General features: G+C 46.9%; 6 protein-coding genes across 19 annotated transcripts in view; 3 read left to right on the forward strand and 3 right to left on the reverse strand.

Annotated features, from left to right (window-relative positions):
* Nucleotides 1–18,988, forward strand: part of LOC123842833 (histone H2B type 1-B) — a 32,954-nt gene extending 13,966 nt beyond the window's left edge. The window contains exon 2 of one of the 2 annotated variants that reach the window (XM_064598476.1): nt 18,893–18,988. The gene's annotated coding sequence lies outside the window, so the exon portion shown is untranslated. Of the gene's footprint in view, nt 1–236; nt 517–18,892 lie in introns of those variants that run through there. The other variant, XM_064598478.1, reaches the window with a different exon arrangement.
* LOC123841371 (histone H4) lies at nt 2,797–19,979 on the forward strand. Its single transcript, XM_064598488.1, has 3 exons — nt 2,797–3,942; nt 18,893–18,988; nt 19,936–19,979. The coding sequence occupies exon 1, from the start codon at nt 3,268–3,270 to the stop codon at nt 3,577–3,579; it is 312 nt and encodes a 103-aa protein (XP_064454558.1). The 5' UTR covers nt 2,797–3,267; the 3' UTR covers nt 3,580–3,942; nt 18,893–18,988; nt 19,936–19,979.
* LOC123841372 (histone H4) lies at nt 9,137–10,042 on the reverse strand. The gene has a single exon (XM_045870980.3). It carries the CDS (start codon nt 9,888–9,890, stop codon nt 9,579–9,581), a length of 312 nt encoding a protein of 103 aa, XP_045726936.2. The 5' UTR covers nt 9,891–10,042; the 3' UTR covers nt 9,137–9,578.
* On the reverse strand, nt 10,376–11,144 carry LOC123842465 (histone H3.1). The gene has a single exon (XM_045871778.2). It carries the CDS (start codon nt 11,104–11,106, stop codon nt 10,696–10,698), a length of 411 nt encoding a protein of 136 aa, XP_045727734.2. The 5' UTR covers nt 11,107–11,144; the 3' UTR covers nt 10,376–10,695.
* On the forward strand, nt 13,142–18,988 carry H1-1 (H1.1 linker histone, cluster member). 2 transcript variants are annotated; one of them, XR_010413882.1, is made up of 2 exons: nt 13,142–14,297; nt 18,893–18,988. XR_010413882.1 is itself a non-coding variant. In XM_064598446.1 (2 exons), the coding sequence occupies exons 1-2, from the start codon at nt 13,571–13,573 to the stop codon at nt 18,927–18,929; spliced, it is 681 nt and encodes a 226-aa protein (XP_064454516.1). In that variant the 5' UTR covers nt 13,142–13,570; the 3' UTR covers nt 18,930–18,988. The 2 variants fall into 2 exon arrangements, 1 of the variants encoding a protein (XP_064454516.1); XM_064598446.1 differs by having other exon boundaries at nt 13,142–14,214.
* The window catches only part of TRIM38 (tripartite motif containing 38), a 43,434-nt gene continuing 41,883 nt past the window's right edge, over nt 18,674–20,224 (reverse strand). For all 12 annotated transcript variants that reach the window (XM_064598425.1, XM_064598413.1, XM_064598423.1 and 9 more), the window contains one exon: nt 18,674–19,443. The gene's annotated coding sequence lies outside the window, so the exon portion shown is untranslated. The remainder of the gene's footprint in view (nt 19,444–20,224) is intronic.

Raw genomic sequence — 20,224 nt, forward strand, 5'->3', positions numbered from 1 at the left:
GATAGCTTTAACAAAAGCAAAAGTACCCACTGCTGTCTGAGGGTTAAATGGCCAGGGGACAGTGGCTCAGACTGTGCTCCTGCCCCACCAGCTGCCCACCCTTTCCCAGCCAAGGATCAAGGATTTGGCTTTAAGTCTTCATTTACTTGAGTTCCTCAGCAGAAAAATTGCCCAGTGTCTAGGAAAGTAAGGTTCGAACCACCTTAGAATTCATAACCTTGTTAATCTTTCTCCAGGAGCCTCTGGAAGCAGGCAGGACAGAACAGCATTTGGATAATAGATGGCCATGCTCCAGTTCAGTTTTACTACTTATTGTGACCTTTTACACAAACTGATTTCTCCATCATCAGAAAAATGGGGGTGATACTACCCACCTCAGAACTGTTATTGGGATACTATGAGTTGATTTTTGGACACAGAGCATTGTATAAATGCTGTGAATTATCCTGAGCTATGTATTATTTTCCCTTATATTCTAAGATTTTTTTAAAATTGAAATAAAAATGCAAACTTTAACTTCTAAACTTCCTTTTCATTTGGCATTACTTTGTTGCTCAGTTTGGAAATGAAACTTCAGCAGGTATTTGAAAACCAAAGAATGGAAGAAATTCGCATTTGTAAAAGAAAATTTACTGAACATATTGGACCACAGGTTGTGCCAGCATTTTAATATCAAAGCATTAAGCCTTTATTACTTTATATTAGTGGCGTGACTAGGGTCATGCTGGAGAAAAAAAGGGGGTGTTTCACGTACAGATTGTATCTTTTAAACGGTTGTTGCAAGGTCCTCGGTCACACAGAGTTTTTCTCTCCCAGGCACTATGAAGTGATATTACCACACAGGCTAAAGTTTACAGCTAATGCTGTTGGTGTCTAGAACCACACTTTTGGTTTGTTATAGACTTTCAGAAAAGAGGAGGAAGCCAAGGTCAGGGTGCATTTTTCAGACTAAAAAATTTAGTAGTAGCCCTTCCAGTCATCCCAGAAGTGACTTACTAATCAATGAGTGTTTTAGGGAGACTTAACCCAACAGTGGGAAGTCAGTTTAGAGATCTGAACTGCATTCCAGCCTTGGCTGCAGGACATAGTCAGTGCACCCTGGGAGAGGGCACAAAGGAATATTTTTCAGACAACCAGATTTAACATGTCACGTATGAACAGAGTCTGTCAATCAATAGATGAATGGCTAAAGAATATATGCTATATAGAGTTGACCCTTGAACAATGAAGGTTTGAACTGCATGAGCCCATTTATTTATTTTTTCCAATAAATATGATATGCTACTGTAAATGTTTTTCTCTTCCTTATGATTTTCTTGATAATATTTTCTTTTCTCTAGTTTGCTTTATAATAAGAATACAGCATATAATACATATGACATACAAAATATGTGTTAATAGACTTTATGTCATCAGTAAGGCTTCTAATTAACAGTACGGTATTGGTAGTTTTGAGGGGGGGATTCAAAAGTTATATGTGGATTTTCAACTGTGTAGCAGCCAGTACCCCAACCCCTGAGTTTTTCAAGGGTCAACTGTATATACAATGGAATATTAGCATAAAGAAAGGATGAAATCTTATTATTCATATGGATGGACTTAGAGGGTATATGCTAAATGAACTAAGTTAGAGAAAGTCAAACACCATATGATTTCACTGAATATGTGCAATCTAAAAAAACAAAAGAGAGACAAATACAGAGAACAACTTAGTAGTTGTGGGGGCGGGGGTAAGAAACCAAATAGGTGAAGGAGATTAAGAGATACAAACTTCCAGTTATACAATAAATAATTCACAGGGATGCAAAGTACAGCATAGGGAATATAATCATATTATAATGACTTTGTATGGTAACAGATGGTAGGTAACACATCATGATGAGCATTTCATAATGTGTAGAACTGTCAATTCACTATGCTGTACACCTAAAACTAGGATAATATTATATGTCAGCTATACTTCAATTGAAGACAAACCCAAAAAACCAGAAATCATCAATGTCTTGTATTTTATTAAATGTGATTTAAAACAAACAACAACAACAACAACTTTCACTATTATATATGTATCTGTGTTGTCTATATTGTATTCAGAGTAAAAGCTTGAAAATGAGAGTTCAGGGTAATCTCCCAACTCCAGACAGATTCTTTAAGTAATAATACCAGCTAAAATCCAGGCACACTTATGTAGGACTTCTTTGTACCAATCTCTGTTCTAGGCCTTTGCTTACATTAGTTAATTTAAATCTTCACAAAAGCTACATGAGCAGTATCATCACTCCACCTTTACAGATGAAGAAAACTAAGGCAGGGTTACAAGGTCACACAGCTGTAAAAGAGGGAAAATAACTTTCCCCTACCCTTCTGAGTTCTTAGCTGAGAACCCTGTAATAAAAGATTAATTAGAAAAACAAACAGCAGTTTAATAACATGTATACGTCCTGTATACATGAGAAATACTCTGAAGAAGTGAGTAAAACTCCCTGGAAAGGCCCAAGCCAGCGCCTTAAATACCGTCTTCCGCTAAAAGATGTTGATGTGGGAGGAGAGCGCACAGGGAGCCGGGTATGGGTTACCAGGAAAAGGTAAACAAGGCTGTGATGCAGAATTAAGTTCGGGCCTTCTCCATGGACAAAACTGATTTAATCATCATTTAATCATCCTTCTCTTTCTGGTACTGAGAGGGAGACACAGATGGAGATCTCCTTTATAAATGTAACATGTCCCTTAAGAGAGTTCTACTCTGATTTTAGAGATTTTTCCTGCGTTTGGCGTTTCTTAAAAATAATCTGCTCAAAAAGCAGTCTTTATGCCAAAGAGGCATATTTTGGGGTGGCATATTCTGCTATCCTTCATACCAAAGTGGCCCATTTTGAGACGGTTTGTCCTGGACTCCTACACTCCTCTTTTGGGGTGGCATCTTAGGGTTCCCTTCCCAGCTAACAATCATCCCCTTCTGAATGAGAAACGACTGTACCCCGTTGTAAACTAGAAGCCCCTACTCACTCTCTCATAGGAAGAGAGCCGCAGATACAAATAGCAACGGGCTCAGGGAAATGCAGAGCTTCCACGGGAAGCTGCCCTGCCCCCTGCCCCACAGTCATTGGAGCTCCGCCCAGAGGGGGCGGAGCCCGGGGTGGGGCAGCGGGGCCGCGGGTCCCGCCCGCGCTTCCAGTTCTCAACGAGGTCCGGCCTCTGCCTATAATTAGTCCTGCCGGACGAGCAGGGCTATAGCTGTGTTCGACTCGTACAGAGCCTCCAGCAGTCATGTCTGGCCGCGGTAAGGGCGGGAAGGGCCTGGGCAAGGGCGGCGCCAAGCGCCACCGCAAGGTGCTGCGCGACAACATCCAGGGCATCACCAAGCCCGCCATCCGGCGGCTGGCCCGGCGCGGCGGCGTCAAGCGCATCTCCGGCCTCATCTACGAGGAGACCCGCGGGGTGCTCAAGGTGTTCCTGGAGAACGTGATCCGGGACGCCGTCACCTACACGGAGCACGCCAAGCGCAAGACGGTCACGGCCATGGACGTGGTCTACGCGCTCAAGCGCCAGGGCCGCACCCTCTACGGCTTCGGGGGCTGAAAGCCTCGTCTTCGTTTGCTTTCCAAAGTTCTCCAAAGGCCCTTTTCAGGGCCGCCCACCCTTTCTTTAAAAGGGCTGTACGCGTCTTGTACCTGGGTTTTGTTGGGTTGGTGGAGCTTTTACGTTGTTACTGACTTGCGCTTTTGTAAACGTAAGCCTGACAGCTCCGCGACCGCCGGATGCTCGCTCAGCCAATGAGCGGGCTGCACAGCGCGCGGCGCGGGTTTCGCGCCAATCAGCAGTAGGGGCTTTCTGAGGAGGCCAATGGGGGGGAGGCGCCGGGCCTCCCGCGGAAGGGGCGGGGCTGATCCCCGCCGCTCTTCCCGTAAGGGCCCTGCCTGCCGCTTCCCACCTGTGGAGGGAGTAAGTACTAGCCATGCTGGCGTTGCCGCCCAGCTCGTTCGCCTAGGAGGGTTCGGGTCGGTAAATAACTCGTATATTTGCGAGGGGCCGCTGCCCGCCTCACAGGAAGCCAGGTGGGCTAAACTGTACTGCGGGGAGAGACGCTGAACGTCCAGTCCCGGGTGTGCTCTCGGCGTCAGCAGAGGGCAGTCCCCGCCGCCGCCGGAGCCGGAGCCCTGGAGTTGGGGCCTGGGAGGCTGCAGCCGGGGGTCTCGGGTTTCGAGGTGCCTCGGCATTTCCATTGTCGGGCTCGGGCTCCCGGCCGCCCCTAAGGCCCTGGCCGAGCAGGGTTCGGAAACTTCCCATTTAGTAGACGGAGGGGGTCTGTTCGGATTCAGGCCTCGGGTTGCTCGGAACCCTACGGCCTCTGGCAGGGCCCAACCTTGACGACTTGAGGGAGGAGCGCCGTCCTTGGAGACCGCTGGCTCTCTGGCGACCGTCTTGCACCCTCCGCCTTCGTTCCTCCGCCCAGCTCCTCTCCCTCTTTCTTCTGCGTCCTGCAAATTGTAAGGTTTGGGGTTTTTGAGTGAAGCTTTCACACATGGTCACAAAGTGTTTTGAGGGGCGCCTGGGTGGCTCAGTGGGTTAAGTGTCTGCCTTCGGCTCCCGTCGGGCTCTCTGCTCAGCTGGAGCCTGCTTCTCCCTCTGCCTGCAGCTCCCTCTGCTCTCTGTCAGACAAAATTAAAAAAACAAAAAAACAAGAAGTGTTTTGAAGTATGTCCTCAAGTTACTAAATCAGACAACTGAATAGCATCTTTGATTTAATGCTTGAATATATTGACGGCTGCTTAAGAGAGCAAGTGACTCTGCTAACGTCTCTCTGACACAAGAAGATGCTGAATAGGCAGTTGGAAAAGGTTCTCGAGTTCAGGTGAGAGGTCTGGTTTGGTCTAGAGGAAAATTTGCGAATCACCAACCTATAAATGGTGAGTCTGGATCAGATCAGTAAGAATTTAAACACCACTTATTGCAATTCATTGTAATAATAAATAGAAATGTAAATAATGTAGAATAATTATATACTATAATATATATTATACATAATATATAATATAGCATATATTATAATATATAATATAAAAATAATAAGTAGAAATGTAAATCGTAGGAATGTAAATTGTCACTAGAAGGGAACTGGATATTATCCATATCCATGAAATCGTGTCTTACTTCAGGCTGCTATAATGAAAATGCCATAGACTGTGGCTTAAACAACAAACTGATTTCTCAGGGTTGGGAGTCCAAGATCAAGGTACTGGCAGATTCAGACAGGACAGTTTCAGACAGGATTTGGTGGCCGGTGAGACCCCAGTGTGTGGTTCATAGACTTGCCTTGCTGTGTCCTCACATGGCAGAGGGAAGGGCCGGAGAGCTTTCTGAAGTCTCTTATGTCTAAAGGGCATTAATTCCATTCATGAGTGCTCCATCCTCATGCCCTAATCACTACCCAAGGGCCCAACCTCCTAATACCATCATATAGGGTATTAAAATGTCAATATATGAATTTGTGAGGGATACAAACAGTCCATAACAAATGGAATGCTGTACAGCCCTATTAAAGAATAGAGAAACTCTATTCCAGGATGTGCCCTAGAGTACCTATGGCTCACTTCTTGGGCCGCTTCTCTGTTCTTGGTCTCACTATTGATATGTTCTGTGTTCTGTGGAATGGTTTATGCTCAACAGGAAAATGCCATGGCCTAGCCCTAAGTGTCAGGTCAGGTTGTAGTGACAATGCCTACGACTGTGTCAACTTCTCTAGGTTTCTCAATCCCAATGGCTGTTTTTAGGAGGGAGTTTTTAATCACCCCTATACTTCCATCAGTTTCCTTGCACCCACCTCAAGCTTCATAATGAAGCTTGCCACATATCCAACTGCATTTTTGACATATCTACTCGAGTATCTAATGGACATCTCAAACTTGACTTGTCCAAATTAGATATCTTAACACATAAACACACCAAATCTGTTCTTCCTCCAGTATTCCCCACCTCAATAAATGGAGGCTTCCAGGGGCTCAGCTCAGAAACCTTGCAGTCCTGTTTGAGCTCTTTCTCTTACAACTTTCATCCAACCCAGTCAGCTCTATGTTACAAATCAATCAGAGCACCTTTCACTACATTCTGTGCTACTTACTCCTGGACAAGCCACAATCACCTTTTGTCCAGATGACCATAATGGCTCCTAACTAGTCTTTGTTTTTGCTTTTGATAGCTTGTTTTTTTTTCTCAACCCAGCAACAAGAGTGATTATTTCAAAAGATGTCATGTCCACCCTCAGAACATTCCAGTGGTTTTCCACCTTCATAATAAAAGCCAGTGTCTTTATCCCAGCCTACAAGGAGCGTAGCCAAAAATTCCAGTTTGCCTGAGTTTGAGGGGTCTCTGGGGATGTGGGACTTTCAGTGCTAAAACTTGGAGAAAGTCTCAAGCAAACAGGATGAGTTTGTCACCCTACCTAGATGGCTTTACATGCTCTGGGCCCTGGCCACCCTCTGATCTCATTTGCTGTCACATTTCTTTGTCTTCACTGACCTTTTTTCTGTTTGTGGAACAGACCAAACATGTTCCAGTCTCAGAGCCCTTGTGCTTATTTTTCTGTCTTCCTAGAAGTATCTTATCCTGGTATAGGGGAGGATTTTACTTCTGCCCTCTTAGGGTTTTTTGGCAGGCCTAAGAATTAAATTGACATAAAACAGGTTAACAGGAGAAAAGCATACAATTCGTTTTACATTTATGTAAATACATATATATTTATATAGAGAGACATTGGGGTACACCAATGTGTTTTCCAGGACAAAGTTACCCTCATAAGGAAATGAAGACCCAAAGAAGCAGTTAGAGTTGAACACTTATATACTGAGTTGGACAAAGAGTAGTAAGCTGAAAACACAAAAAGGCAAGGGCGCTGGGGCTTGGGTAGTGAATTGTGGAAGATAAGGGTTAGTGTACAAGGTTTGTTTGTACAGATTTCTCCTGGCCTCAACTCCTCACCCAAGGTGAGGAAAATGTTACTTTCCTTGTCATGTAAGGATGACCTCTTCTATATGGGGAATTTCTCACCTGTTTTCAGGAATAAAAAGGAGAGGTCACTGTGCCTTCCAGCACCTGTTGTTTTTTCAAGGTGCCTTTAATCTTTATGTCAGAGGCGGTTTTTGTGTGGCATATTCTACTACCTGTCCCTGGATGGCTGCAGGCTTCATTTCATTCAAGCCTTTGCCCAAACGCCGTCTTATGAAAGAGAACTTTCCTGACCACCCTATGTAAAATAATACCACTTTCTACTCATTCTTTAAAATAATATATGCATCCCCACGTGTATCAATATATATCTGATTGTTGTTCTGTCTCCCCCAACTGCAGTACAATTCTTTGAGAGCAGGGACTTTATTCTGTCCCTGAAGTGTCCCTAGCACCTAGAACAGGGCTGACAGCTAATAGGTAGTCTATGAAGGTTTGTTGTGTGGGGAGAGGAAAAGTATTTTTCCTTCTACCTTTCTAAATTCTTGACTGAGACCTCCCTGTAATAAAAAGATAGATTAACCGGAGAAAATCCAATTTAATTATATACATAAGTACAGGAGCCCCACAAAGATATAAGGTTCAAGGAAGTGAACAGAGCAGGAAGCTTTTATATCTGTTAGACAAAGAAAGAATACCTTTCTAAAGACGTGAAAAGACAAAGCGCTTTGGGCTAGAAGTAGTAAATGGTAAAGAAGTGACAAGGTTTATTCATAAGGCCTTCTCAGCCCTGAGTTTCTCATCTCTGGTGGTAAGGATGTCTTTCTTCCTCCTAGTATAGGAGAGTACATTTCACATAAAAGATTTATCTTCTGCTTTCAGGGAAAAAGAAAGAAGTGGGGGGTGACGTGGGGTGGAGGGGATGTCAGGGTGATTTTCCTGCTTCTGAAGCTTAAACTCCTTGAGTTTAACATATTTAATATACCAAGGTGGCATAGTAGGAGATAGCATGTCCCGAACCCCATCAGTTGAATGAATGCACACATGAATTTTCTACACGAGACCCTAGGCCCACCGGAGTGCTGCCACAGTAGAGTTGATTCTCTACTATTCCCTGACTTACCACTGCCTGAATCAATCAGTGTGGCAGTTTGTCCTCTAGATCTGAGGAATGATGCCGAATGGCAAATCAGGCAGCATGATCTTTGTTCCGAACAAGGCCTTCGTGAGTGTTAGGACTGAGGCAGGCTCAGAGGCTTTCCCCCAGGGCAGTGAGCACGACTAAAATGGGTATAGTACTATCTACAAGGCTATGAATAAAGAAGCCAGACCAACCATCACAGAAGCTAGTCACGTCTACTGTTGTAGCAACTACTCCTCTCCTCCCATATAGAAAATCTGTATTCACACACCTCTCTACATATACTCTGCATCCAGGACAGGGAATTCTGTCTGATTTGCTCACAGATGTACCCCAATGCCTACAAGAGTATCTGGCACATTACCTGAGGTCAGTAAATATCTCTTGAAGGAACACCAGCTAAGGAGAACATAAAATGACCACTCTCCCAGCCAGGCCCATTTTGCTCCTCTGGCCGTCCAGGATGCAGCTCTGAATTCTCCCCAATGTTAATTTAAATTAAGCCATGCTAGGTACTTTTATCATTCCCCAGAAATCTTGGAGGACGGTTATCAGGTGGAAAAGCGGACCAAAAAAGCTAGGAAGACACCGGCTGAAGCTGACATACTGAGCTTGCAACAGCTTGGGGGCTCTGTCGCACTCGCTCTATTTAATTGAGATAGAGTTTATACATCATAAAATTCACCCAAAATTAGCCGCCCTAATTTCCATTTCTCTGTGAAGGAAGGAAAACATGGCGAACTCGTACGGGCTCTGCTGACAATGAAAGAGGCACCTTCCCCCCATAAACCAGATGTTACTCTCCCCTGAATCCAGTGCCCTGGGTTTTCCGGCAGCCTGAATCTGGTTTCTCCCCTGCCCATTTCCAGAGACTATTTTTTGGAGACAAATCATTCTGTTAGTGGTGAAACCTCAGTACTGTTCTTGGGACCTGATTGAAGGACACTTGCAGGTCTGAGTCTATTTCAGAATCCGCAAAATGATAAATCTTAAAAATTCCTAACCCAGGGCTTTGGGGTTTCTGGCCAGCCTTCCCATCCCCCAGTCTGGCTCGCCTGGCGGCTTGGGGGGGTGGGGGGGGAAGGCACATGAGATCATCAGTTCTGATTGGTTGACAACCACGGATGGGACTTTCTGATTGGACAATATTCCTCTTTGTTCCTGGAAATCATTGCAAGTTCCCCACTCTATTTGGTCCTTCCCCACTTTTGAATTGGAGTATCATTCCTCCCTTACTCGTATGCAGCGAATGGGGACAGAGGAGCGGGCTAAATACTGTTCAGCTAAGGGAGTTCCTTTGGTGTATACGGATTTCGTACGGAGTTTTACTTCCAAAAATCCTGCAATCTTACGGGATTCAGTCATTAGATTTCTAGATTAGAAAGTTTAACTACAGCGGAGGGTCTTTCAAGACAGCCCTTTTTTTGAACGGTTGGGTGGCCCTGAAAAGGGCCTTTGGTTATGAAATGCAATTTTCTGGTGACGAAATCAGAGCTTAGCCCCCGAAGCCGTAGAGGGTGCGGCCCTGGCGCTTGAGCGCGTAGACCACGTCCATGGCCGTGACCGTCTTGCGCTTGGCGTGCTCCGTGTAGGTGACGGCGTCCCGGATCACGTTCTCCAGGAACACCTTGAGCACCCCGCGGGTCTCCTCGTAGATGAGGCCGGAGATGCGCTTGACGCCGCCGCGCCGGGCCAGCCGCCGGATGGCGGGCTTGGTGATGCCCTGGATGTTGTCGCGCAGCACCTTGCGGTGGCGCTTGGCGCCGCCCTTGCCCAGGCCCTTCCCGCCCTTGCCGCGGCCAGACATGGTTTCCTAAAAAGCAAAACAGCCAGTGACAAAAGCAAGTGAGAGCTGGTCCTTATATAACGACGTCCCTTCCAACCCCACCCCCTGCAGATGTAGAGAATGGAAAGAGCGCAGGCGGGAGATATGACGCCAGCAGTCCCCTCCCTTAATCCCGCCTCCAAGCCCCGGGAACTCAGGGCGGGCGTGGGTCAGAACCCAGCTTGACCATTGGTCTTTACTCCCTTAACTGGACTACGTTGTTCTAACGAACTGGGCTTATAGTAAGCTCATGTATGATTCCAAAAATATCCTAAATAGAATACTTAAGGCAAAAGGCTTGTTTCGCAATAATTTCAGTAATGACAAAAATATCAAGATCAAAGAAATGTAAGTTGAGCAGTTTATAATGATAAACCAGGTTTCTTTTAGATGTTTTACTTTTAATACATGTTTGATGAAACTATACTATTCCTGTTCGTTTTACAACCGATGCTCAAGAAGCCCTATTTAATGCCCTTCAAATGCCAACGGCTTCGTGCCCCTCTTGAAACCCTCACTGACTCTTCCTTAGGACCTAAGTTAACAGTACTTCCTAACTTTTTAAAGGACCAATTTTGTTCGCATGTACAGGGAACATTTAGACAAAAGGAAGCATCTGTAACCCATTAAAGTGTTGCTAATCCACATCCTTTCGTATCTAAGTGCATAGCTAGTCATATTAAACTGTCGAGTTGATGGGTTTTTTACAGCCACTTTACTTGAAAACGTGGGTGGCTCTGAAAAGAGCCTTTGGTTGAAGTTTCAAAGAAAAAAAAACGGTAGTGTATTACGCCCTCTCCCCGCGGATGCGGCGCGCCAGCTGGATGTCCTTGGGCATGATGGTGACGCGCTTGGCGTGGATGGCGCACAGGTTGGTGTCCTCGAAGAGCCCCACCAGGTAGGCCTCGCACGCCTCCTGCAGGGCCATGACGGCCGAGCTCTGGAAGCGCAGGTCGGTCTTGAAGTCCTGCGCGATCTCGCGCACCAGCCGCTGGAACGGCAGCTTGCGGATCAGCAGCTCGGTGGACTTCTGGTAGCGCCGGATCTCGCGCAGGGCCACCGTGCCGGGCCGGTAGCGGTGCGGCTTCTTGACGCCGCCGGTGGCCGGCGCGCTCTTGCGGGCCGCCTTGGTGGCCAGCTGCTTGCGCGGGGCCTTGCCGCCCGTCGACTTGCGGGCCGTCTGCTTCGTACGAGCCATGACACCTACATAAACGTACCAAACACTAGCACAAGTACGTTACTCGGAAGACTGCCTAGTATTTATAGTACGTAAGGTGAAGTGATTGGATGAGAAAAATGCTGACATATAAGGTTACAGGCTCTGATTGGTCCATCTTTTAGCTTTCCAACAACGGCGCAGTTTCATTGGCTACCACCTTATCCTCGTCTCTTCGGGTTTTTTTCTTGCACAACTAGCTCACTGTGACTTACACAATGATTTTCGTAGTGTGAATGCAGTGCTTTGAACGTCACCTTTTCAAAAAACTAAACATTGACTTCGTTGGTGTTGTAGTTCAAAACTATTATTTCTTTAGTTCTTGGGGAGAAATTTGAGAAATATTGCCCCCAATAATGTAGTCTTCACACTCCCTGCTCAATAACCCCAATAACCCCATATCGTATTACAAGTTTCTAAAACTTTTCAAAAATAAGATCCCTTTATAATGCTAAAATGAAGGAACTCCTTTGCATCCTACAAGACAATGTCAACCTTAGTAAAATTACACTGGCGCCTACAGAAGTATTTCCAGTGATCGGACACCTATTTGTTAAATGGTAATGCTGACTTCTAAAATCGGAGGTTTCTGGAACTTATTTTTTCTCATGCCTAGAGTATATTTTGCCAGGTGTAAAATATCAGTGACTAAATTCTCCAGCACCAACCTCTCTGAGCCTTGTGGAGCAGCCGTGTCCTGGGTCCAATCAACTGGATTCCGAGCCACGAGAAGGGCAAACTTCTCATTGCCAAGACCTAACCTTAAAGTTCTTAAAATTTTTCAAACTTAGAAACATCAAATGTGACCGTTTTGTACTAAGAGTAGGTAGGCCAGATTCTACCTTTTCATTGGTTGAGTACTTTTGTACTGACCGGCCAGTAAGAAACCCAGCATCCTTCATTTGGGTAGAACGTTCCTATTTTATTTGAAGCCTATTTAATCCAATGGATACACAGGAGGCCGGAACTTTAAGAAATTCCGGACTCCAGTGTTCCCTTTTAAAAAGCTACGTTTAATTGGAGTCCTCGTTTATTACACTAGGAAAAGCTTGACTTCCAGAAGATGTTCACTTAAAAAGCTTCCAGATTTGCAGGAAGGTCGTATACCTATTACCATTGACTCTTCCTTCAAACGCCCAGCTCCGATTATTCTCTTCCAAACTGGGAGAAACTACGGGCTGCGTCTGAAAACGCAGACTCTCGGGAGAGCGGGAGGTCGTTGGGGGTGGCGGAGCTGATGGCGGGAACATCCCATCACCGGCCGCCGGCCTGCCGGTAACAAGCCCCTCGGATGTTTGAGGGAAAGCGGGAAGCTCGGGTTACTTAGGCCGCGCGGACTTGTTTGAGAACTTGAGGAGCGCAGGGCGGGAAGGGGACGTCTCTGCCTCCTTCCGGCCGCCGGGCGACTGCCCGAGCCTGTGACAGGGCGCAGCCCTGGGAGAGGCATTTTGTTCTCTCGTCGTCTGATTCGCGCTGTGAAATCACTTGAGCCTTGTCCCTGCCTTTACATGCGCCTCACAGCCACAAAGAGGTCCGAGGAGGCTCGCCCCGAGCGCTTATCCCGAGCCGCGCCCCCTCGCTCTCACCCCGAGGCGCTCTCGCCCCCTCACGGCGCCGGCGAGCGGAGCGTGCCGTCCGGCCAGCGCCTCTTCAACGCCCCTGGTGCGCGGGGCTGGGAGCTGTTGCTGAGCGAGGGCGCGCTGCCGGGGAACAGCAGCCCCGGTCCGTCGGCCCCGCCCGCGGCGTGTGGGGAGGCCGAAGAGGCACCGGGGGCGCGTCGAGGGCACCGGACTGCAGGCGCCACTTGGCGTTCACTCACGGGGAGGTTGTGTATCGTTTCCCACACGTGCCGCTGGCGTGTTAGCCGCGGTGGCAGCGAGTTGCGGTGTTTGCCACGCCACTCCTTTGACCAAAATTCATGAGAGGTCTTGACCAGGCGTGTCCCGCTTCGGCGTCGCCGGGGCAATGGCGCTGAGGACTGGTCCCAGACTCCTGCACACCGCCCTCCCCCCCACACCCCGCTTTCCTCTCTCCCTCCCGGGCCATTCAGGACGCGCGACCTTTTACACTCAGTGCGGATTAGGAACGGGCGCCCCTGACGACGCCTCCCTGGGTTCTTATTCGGCTGCCTCGTTTACAAACTGCTCTTCCTCCGCCCCCCGGAATCAAAAGGCTTGTTCCATAAAGGGAAGCGGCACCGTCTGGCGTTAATGGGCTGCGGAGCCCAGAAGTGCGGGCTGCGCGAGGCGACAGGGCTGCCGCCGCACAGTCCCCTCGGGGACGCGCCGAGGGCCGCAGCGCAGGGGGCGCTAGGGGGCGAGAGGCGGGCGCCGGCGAGCACCAATCACAGCGCGGCCCCGCCCTATAAATAGGCCGCGCCCGGGCCGCCGGCGTCTTCCTGCTCAGTCAGGTCCTCGCAGCTCGCTCGGTCCGCTCCGCTCTCACCATGTCTGAGACCGCGCCGCCCGCGCCGGCCACCTCCACTCCCCCCGAGAAGCCCGCGGCCGGCAAGAAAGCCAAGAGGCCGGCCAAGGCCGCGGCTGCCGCCAAAAAGAAGCCCACGGGCCCCTCCGTGTCGGAGCTGATCGTGCAGGCGGTGTCCTCCTCCAAGGAGCGCAGCGGCGTGTCCCTGGCCGCGCTCAAGAAGGCGCTCGCGGCCGCCGGCTACGACGTGGAGAAGAACAACAGCCGCATCAAGCTGGGCCTCAAGAGCCTGGTGAGCAAGGGCACCCTGGTGCAGACCAAGGGCACCGGCGCCTCGGGCTCCTTCAAGCTCAACAAGAAGGCGGCCTCCGGGGAAGCCAAGGCCAACCCCACGAAGGTGGCGAAGGCCAAGGTGACGGGCGTTTCCAAGAAACCTAAAAAGGTCACGGCAGCTGTTAAAAAAGCTGTTAAGACTCCGAAAAAGGCCAAAAAGCCGGCGGTGGCCAAGAAGTCGTCCAAGAGCCCCAAGAAGCCCAAGGTTGTGAAGCCTAAAAAAGTAGCCAAGAGCCCTGCCAAAGCCAAGGCTGTGAAGCCCAAGGCGGCCAAGGCGAAGGTGACCAAGCCAAAGACGGCCGCCAAGCCCAAAAAGGCCGCACCCAAGAAGAAGTAAGCGTTGCAGTTGGAACTTATTCCAATAACCCAACGGCTCTTTTAAGAGCCACCAACATACTTCGGAGGAAAGAGCTTTAGTACGTGTCTCCTGGTTCCTACGCGGAGTTTGCCACGGTCTTGCCGGGCTCCCTGGCCGGGGCGGTGCTGAGCCAGTCCTTACCCCACCCCGCAGTTCCTTTAGGGGCTCCAGTTCCCACCGGCGGACCTGACCTTTCTAGGTGCCGCTTAGCGGCTCGGGAACCACTGGCCTAGCGAGCTTCGTCTTGCCTAGAGTTAACTGTATTGGCAAGACCTGGGGGACTTTGTCCCAAACCGGAAGTCCGCGCCCCGGGCTAATGAGTCCTTCCCGGTAACCAGGAGGGATGGGAGCCCCGCTCTGGCCCCAGCTGGGAGCGTGCGCCGCGCGCACACCTGGCTGTTCCATCTCCCCGTTGAGTTCAAAGCCGGGCCCTGCTCTTCTCGGGACAGTAGTGCTTAAAGCGGCCCTTTCCGGATGTGGGTTCCCCTGACAAGTGCTTGGGGGGTAGCCCGTGAAACCGAAAGCTTGGCCACACCCGCCGCGGATGCGGCGCGCCAGCTGGATGTCCTTGGGCATGATGGTGACGCGCTTGGCGTGGATGGCGCACCGGTTGGTGTCCTCGAAGAGCCCCACCAGGTAGGCCTCGCAGGCTGAGCTCTGGAAGCGCAGGTCGGGTTTGTAGGCGCGGCGCCTCCGCGTGGGTCGGCTTGGGGGCTGCGCGCAAGTTTCTGGCGGTGGTCCCGACAAGGAAGCTTGGCTGCATCGGAGTTTTGGAGCCGAAGCTCACAGCCCTTACCGGGCTCCTGTGTTTATAGGAAACAAAGCGGCCCTGATTGGCTAATGTTTGAAAACCCACTCTGCCCCTAACTAGAGCGTATTTCTTTGCGTACAGGGTTTTCAATTCTGGTGGCGCTATACCATATTAAGTAGGGAAGGACACTTTCCGCAGAATAGTCCCTTTAGGCTTTTGAAATTTAATTCTAGGATACAGATTTTAATAACCTCTTTCACCTCCGAGGAGAAAACACCATATGGTGAGTCAGGGTTACTAAACAGCTCAGTTGGTTGTAAAGCCTCATTTTTACATGTGCCCCTACATACTCTTTTTTTCCCCCCATTTTTTAGGTGATCTTTTTTTCCCACTGTCTTGCTGGGCTCCCGCTTTCCGGTAACATCTGCCATACAGGCACTTCACATCTCTGTTCCCCGGCCCTTAGGCTGGCGTGTAGCTAGCTATTCATGATGGCTTTGAACTCGGTCTCTTAGGAGCACCTATCCTACACACGCATGATTGCTCCTTCTGGTTTTCGGTTAGGGCTATTTACAAAACGGTGACTTTACACAAACTGCTTCTTAAAACCTTTCCGAAATCCTTTCAAGTCAAAACCTCTTTTTAATGTCCACGTGGAGTAACATAAGCTATTCATCCATTTCCTAGCGATAAGCATTGACGTTGTTTCCATTGACCACTGCCCACTGAGGCGCAACAGAGTTCCGGCACCGAACTTGCTAGATTAGAGAGAATTTTATATTTCAGTTGGTGCCGACGTATCCTGAAAATAACTCCCCCTCAAGGTGTGGGCTCAATTTTTGCCCGTCTACAGGATGTAAAATTACTTCTCATTGTCACTTTGATGTGCATTATCATGGTCACTAGTATATCCTTTCTTTAGGTTTATTGGTCATCTGAATACACTCTTCAGAGAATGCAGGCTTATCCCTTTGCTTCCTTTTTCATTGGGCAGTTTTTCTTGTCCCACTGTTTTTTTTTATATAGTAATGAACTACTTATCACCTCTGTTGCAGATAGTTTTCTAATTTTGGCATTTTTTACTAATTTTATTTATGGTGGATTTTCCATTTGAATGTTATAAAGATCTATATAAAATCCCAAATATTAAATGTTAGAAACATATCATTTAAAGCTTCTAGATTTCTTGGTTAAGAAACTGAACCCCACCCCTCCATTATTCATTCAATAGCCTAGGTTTTCTTCTAAAAATTGCTTCCTAAAAATTTTTTAGTCTCTAATCCATCTAAAATTTTATGCACTTTTAGAATCCGAGTTTACATTCTCCCAGATGGCCAGTTGTCCTAACGCAATTTATAATCCATCCATTTCTCCCACTGTATGTCCTGTTATTAAAGTCTTAATAAGATTTCTGTTCTTTTCTATTGATCTCTCCATATAAATCATGTTTGTTAATTTGTATGCTTGTGTCTACTGTGAATGGAGGACTCATTTCCTTTTTTAGGTCTTACTGCTAGGAAGGAGGAAATGTATTGATATGTTGTATCCAGTGACCTTACCAATTTCTGTAATTCCACTTCTTGGTACTTTTTAAAATAGAGCCCCTTGAGTCTTTCCTAGTCATCAGCAAAATAACATGTTGTTGTTGTTGTTTTGGTCTTCCTCAGTGTGAATACCAAGCATTTTATTTCTTTTGTACTGCATTTGCTGAGACTTTCCAAAGTAAAGTTAAATAATTTAGCAGGAATCCCTTTTTAGTTCTTGGTTTTAATTAAGCTATTGTTTGTCCTTTAGGACATTTGTTAATTTTTGGCATCTCCATTATTTTAAATGATACCTTCAAATTTTATTTTACTTTTAGAAAATCTTTCAGTAGCTTTTAGACTTTAATATATTGATATATGATTTTCTTTAAACGCAGTGTGGCTGAAAGAGTGAACTTTTAGAAAAAGATGTGTTTTTATAAGGCGGTCATCTAAGAGAGAAGCAGGTGTGCTGTGGTAGAGCTGGAGGAGGGGGGAGTCAGAAATTCTGAGTCCATGAGATCACCAACTGGATGAGGGGTATTAGCAACTGGGTTCAAATGCTGCTGATTGAGTGACTGAATTGAGTACAGGCCTGAGAATAGTCTCTTGGTTAAGTAGTATGAAGGTGACTGACAGCTTTGAGAATAGTTTGGGGAGGACGGAGTTGAATTAAGGTGGAACTATAAATTTGAGAATCATTGGTATATGGATGGCATGTAAAGCCATGAGCCTGGGTGAGGTCGCCAAGGGGATGACTGAGGTAGAGAAGAGTATAAAGGGGAAAGTACTGAGTCCTGAGGCATCGAACATCGAGGGCGGAGGAGACCTAGTCCTGACCATTCATCATCGATAAAGCTGAGTAACTATTCTACTTCTTTGTGCTTCCGTTTGCTAATTTAAAAGTTGCATTAGAGGGGCGCCTGGGTGGCTCAGATGGTTAAGCGTCTGCCTTCGGCTCAGGTCATGATCCCAGGGTCCTGGGATTGAGTCCCGCATCGGGCTCCCTGCTTGGGGGGGAGTCTGCTTCTCCCTCTGCCTCTGCTGCTTCCCCTGCTTGTGCTCTTTCTCTGTCAAATAAATCTTAAAAAAAAAAAAAAAAAAAAAAAGTTGCTTTAGAGCAGTGTTTTTCACGGCTTGTCGGTAATCGAAGAGATTTGAACATATTAGAGCGTGCCACACTGAGGTATCTATGGCTTCCTGGAACTTAGGTTGGGGGCACTTCCGTTGTTAGGCATATGTATGCATGTGCTGGGTCACGAAGAAGAATGCGTGTCTTAGCGGGGTCACCATCAAGTCTGAAAACCAGTGGTTAAGGTGCTCCCTTCTGGTCTTTCACAATCCCGAGTCTGCTGTTTTGATGTTCTGACCACAGAATCAGATCTAACATCCATATAAGACAGTAGAGAGACTTGAAATCCATCTCATTGTCCCAGAGATCTTCCAGAGACAAGTGGGTAACAGGTGACATACAAATTCTATTATTTACTAATTGATTTGATTGTCCTTGCCTGTGGGGATTTTGAAAGGCAAGAAAAGAGAGGCACAAAGCACAGGAGTTAAAGGATTTCCAGGACTGATGGAAGATCAGTGTGGGCCCTTTAAAGTACTGACGACAGATAATGAGCTTGGCTCTGTAAGTCCTACAACTGCACATATATGGGAAAAAGAGAGGAGGGGAAGCCTCACATCTTGATGCTGCAGGTTTTATTGTGTCCTATGTGCCCAAAGGAAAAGGGGGAACATTGGGGAGGAAAAGAACATTGTTCTTTTCTTTACACCATAACCTATTTTTCAGATCTTTGACAATGTGTACATGCAAATCTAAAGGGAAAAATTATTCTGCGTACAAAAATAGAACTGGGTTAAACTCGAAGTATTAACTACTAAATGGCTGTTCGGTAAAACGGTGGCCTAGAAACTACCCACAGGATTCAAGAGTGGGTGTGCGCCATTGTTTAGTTCACCAGTCACCTGCTGGATCTTAAAAATTTATTTAACAGAAACTACAGTCATTTTCAAGTGTGTCTCAGAATGGGTTTCCAGGAGTGGGATTTCTCTATCAAAGGGTAAAAAGCAACCTTGCGAGCTGCAGTTTACAGTAAAATAATCATCATGGAATCTTAAAAACAAATAAATACAAATGCCTAAAGACCGAAATGTGATTGGACCTAGAGTATCACGGGTCACCATCTATTTTATTTCATTTTATTTTATAATACATAGTTTGATACAAAAATCCAAATTACATGAAAAGATACACACTGAGAAGTCAAGTTCCACATCACTGACCTTGACCACTCAGGTCCCCTTCTGGTGTTTTCTTTATGCAAATAGAAACAAAACATATATATACTTTTCTTTCTTGCCCTGTCACAGGATAATGCGAACAAGTTCTCTACCGCTGTTCACTTAGCAGTCTGTCCTGGATGTTTGGCTGTAATGGGACCCAGAGCTCTCCATCTCTTTCCACAGGTACGTGATATACCATGTGTAAAGGAACAATGGTTTATTTTGGTTCCAGAAGCTCTGGGTCTGTATTGGAGAACTGAGCCCTTTGTACCAGGTGTTGTAAAATGTTTTTTCAGACAGTCATTTGTCTCTTAACTTTGATAAGTTAAAAAGGGTCTTTCCCACTTCAAGAATCAAAGGAATTCACCTGTATTTTTGTCTGGGTTTGTTTTTGTTTTTTGTTTTTTGTTTTTAACATGTCAGTCTTTGATCTATTTGGAGTTTATCCTAGTATATGGTGTTTTAAAAATGACTATCCCATTGTCTCAACACTTTACTCCCAATGATGAGAAGGGCTGTCTATGGGGCGCCTGTGGGGCTCAGTCGGTGGGGTGTCCAACTCTGGATTTCAGATCAGGTCTTCATCTCAGGGTCATGGGTTCGGGCCCCACCCTTGGGCTCTGCACTGGGCATGAAACCTATTTAAAAAAAAAAATGCTGTCTTTATGGCATACAAAATTCCTATGCTGTCGATTTCTGGACTTTCTATTGTATATCAGTCCATCTAGCCAAGCACTAGCACCATGCTGTTTTAATTGAGGATTGATGATCCTTTCCAAAATATGGTAAAGATCACCCACCCTTCCTGTTCTTATTTTCCAATTTTAGGGCAATCATAAGACAATTCTAGCTTTTCAAAGAACTGTGCAATGCTTAGAGCTAGACAAGCTTTGGAAGTCAGTCAGTGTTTGTTCCTGCCTGGCAAAGTTCTGCAGGGAGTGTTGTGCTCTCTGAATTCATGTCACAGCACCCCCATCAACTACGAAGGGCCCATCATTTCTTCAGGGCATTTATATCGAGCCACGTTCAAGGCGAATGAGTGAGAAGAAACTGGAATAAGTTTTATGATCTTAGAATCAGTGGGTGTTCTCTTTGAACTAATTAATCATTCTTTCCTCCAAACTCTTTAGATGGCCACCATGCTTCCCTTTCCACATGGGGAATCCTAACTACAAAGGAAACAGACAAGGAAGCAGGTAAAGTGTTCTCATTCCCGTGCCTTGGAGGAAGGCGAGGCAGGTTTTGTAAGCAGCCACCCCCTTCCACACTTACCCAGCTTTCTTTGTTTTTTAAAGGATCACTCACATATTTGCGAACTCTTCAGAGGGAGCACAAGGTCCAAGTGTGCAAGCCTAGACCCTGCCCCTAGAGGGCCTAGCGGTGCTTGGCTGCTCTAAAGTGGACACGTGGGAAGCGACC

The sequence above is a fragment of the Mirounga angustirostris genome, unplaced genomic scaffold (genome assembly GCF_029215605.1).
Source record: "Mirounga angustirostris isolate CCGP_5_RB_7025 unplaced genomic scaffold, mMirAng1.0.hap1 SCAF_8, whole genome shotgun sequence".
Classification (NCBI taxonomy): domain Eukaryota; kingdom Metazoa; phylum Chordata; class Mammalia; order Carnivora; family Phocidae; genus Mirounga; species Mirounga angustirostris.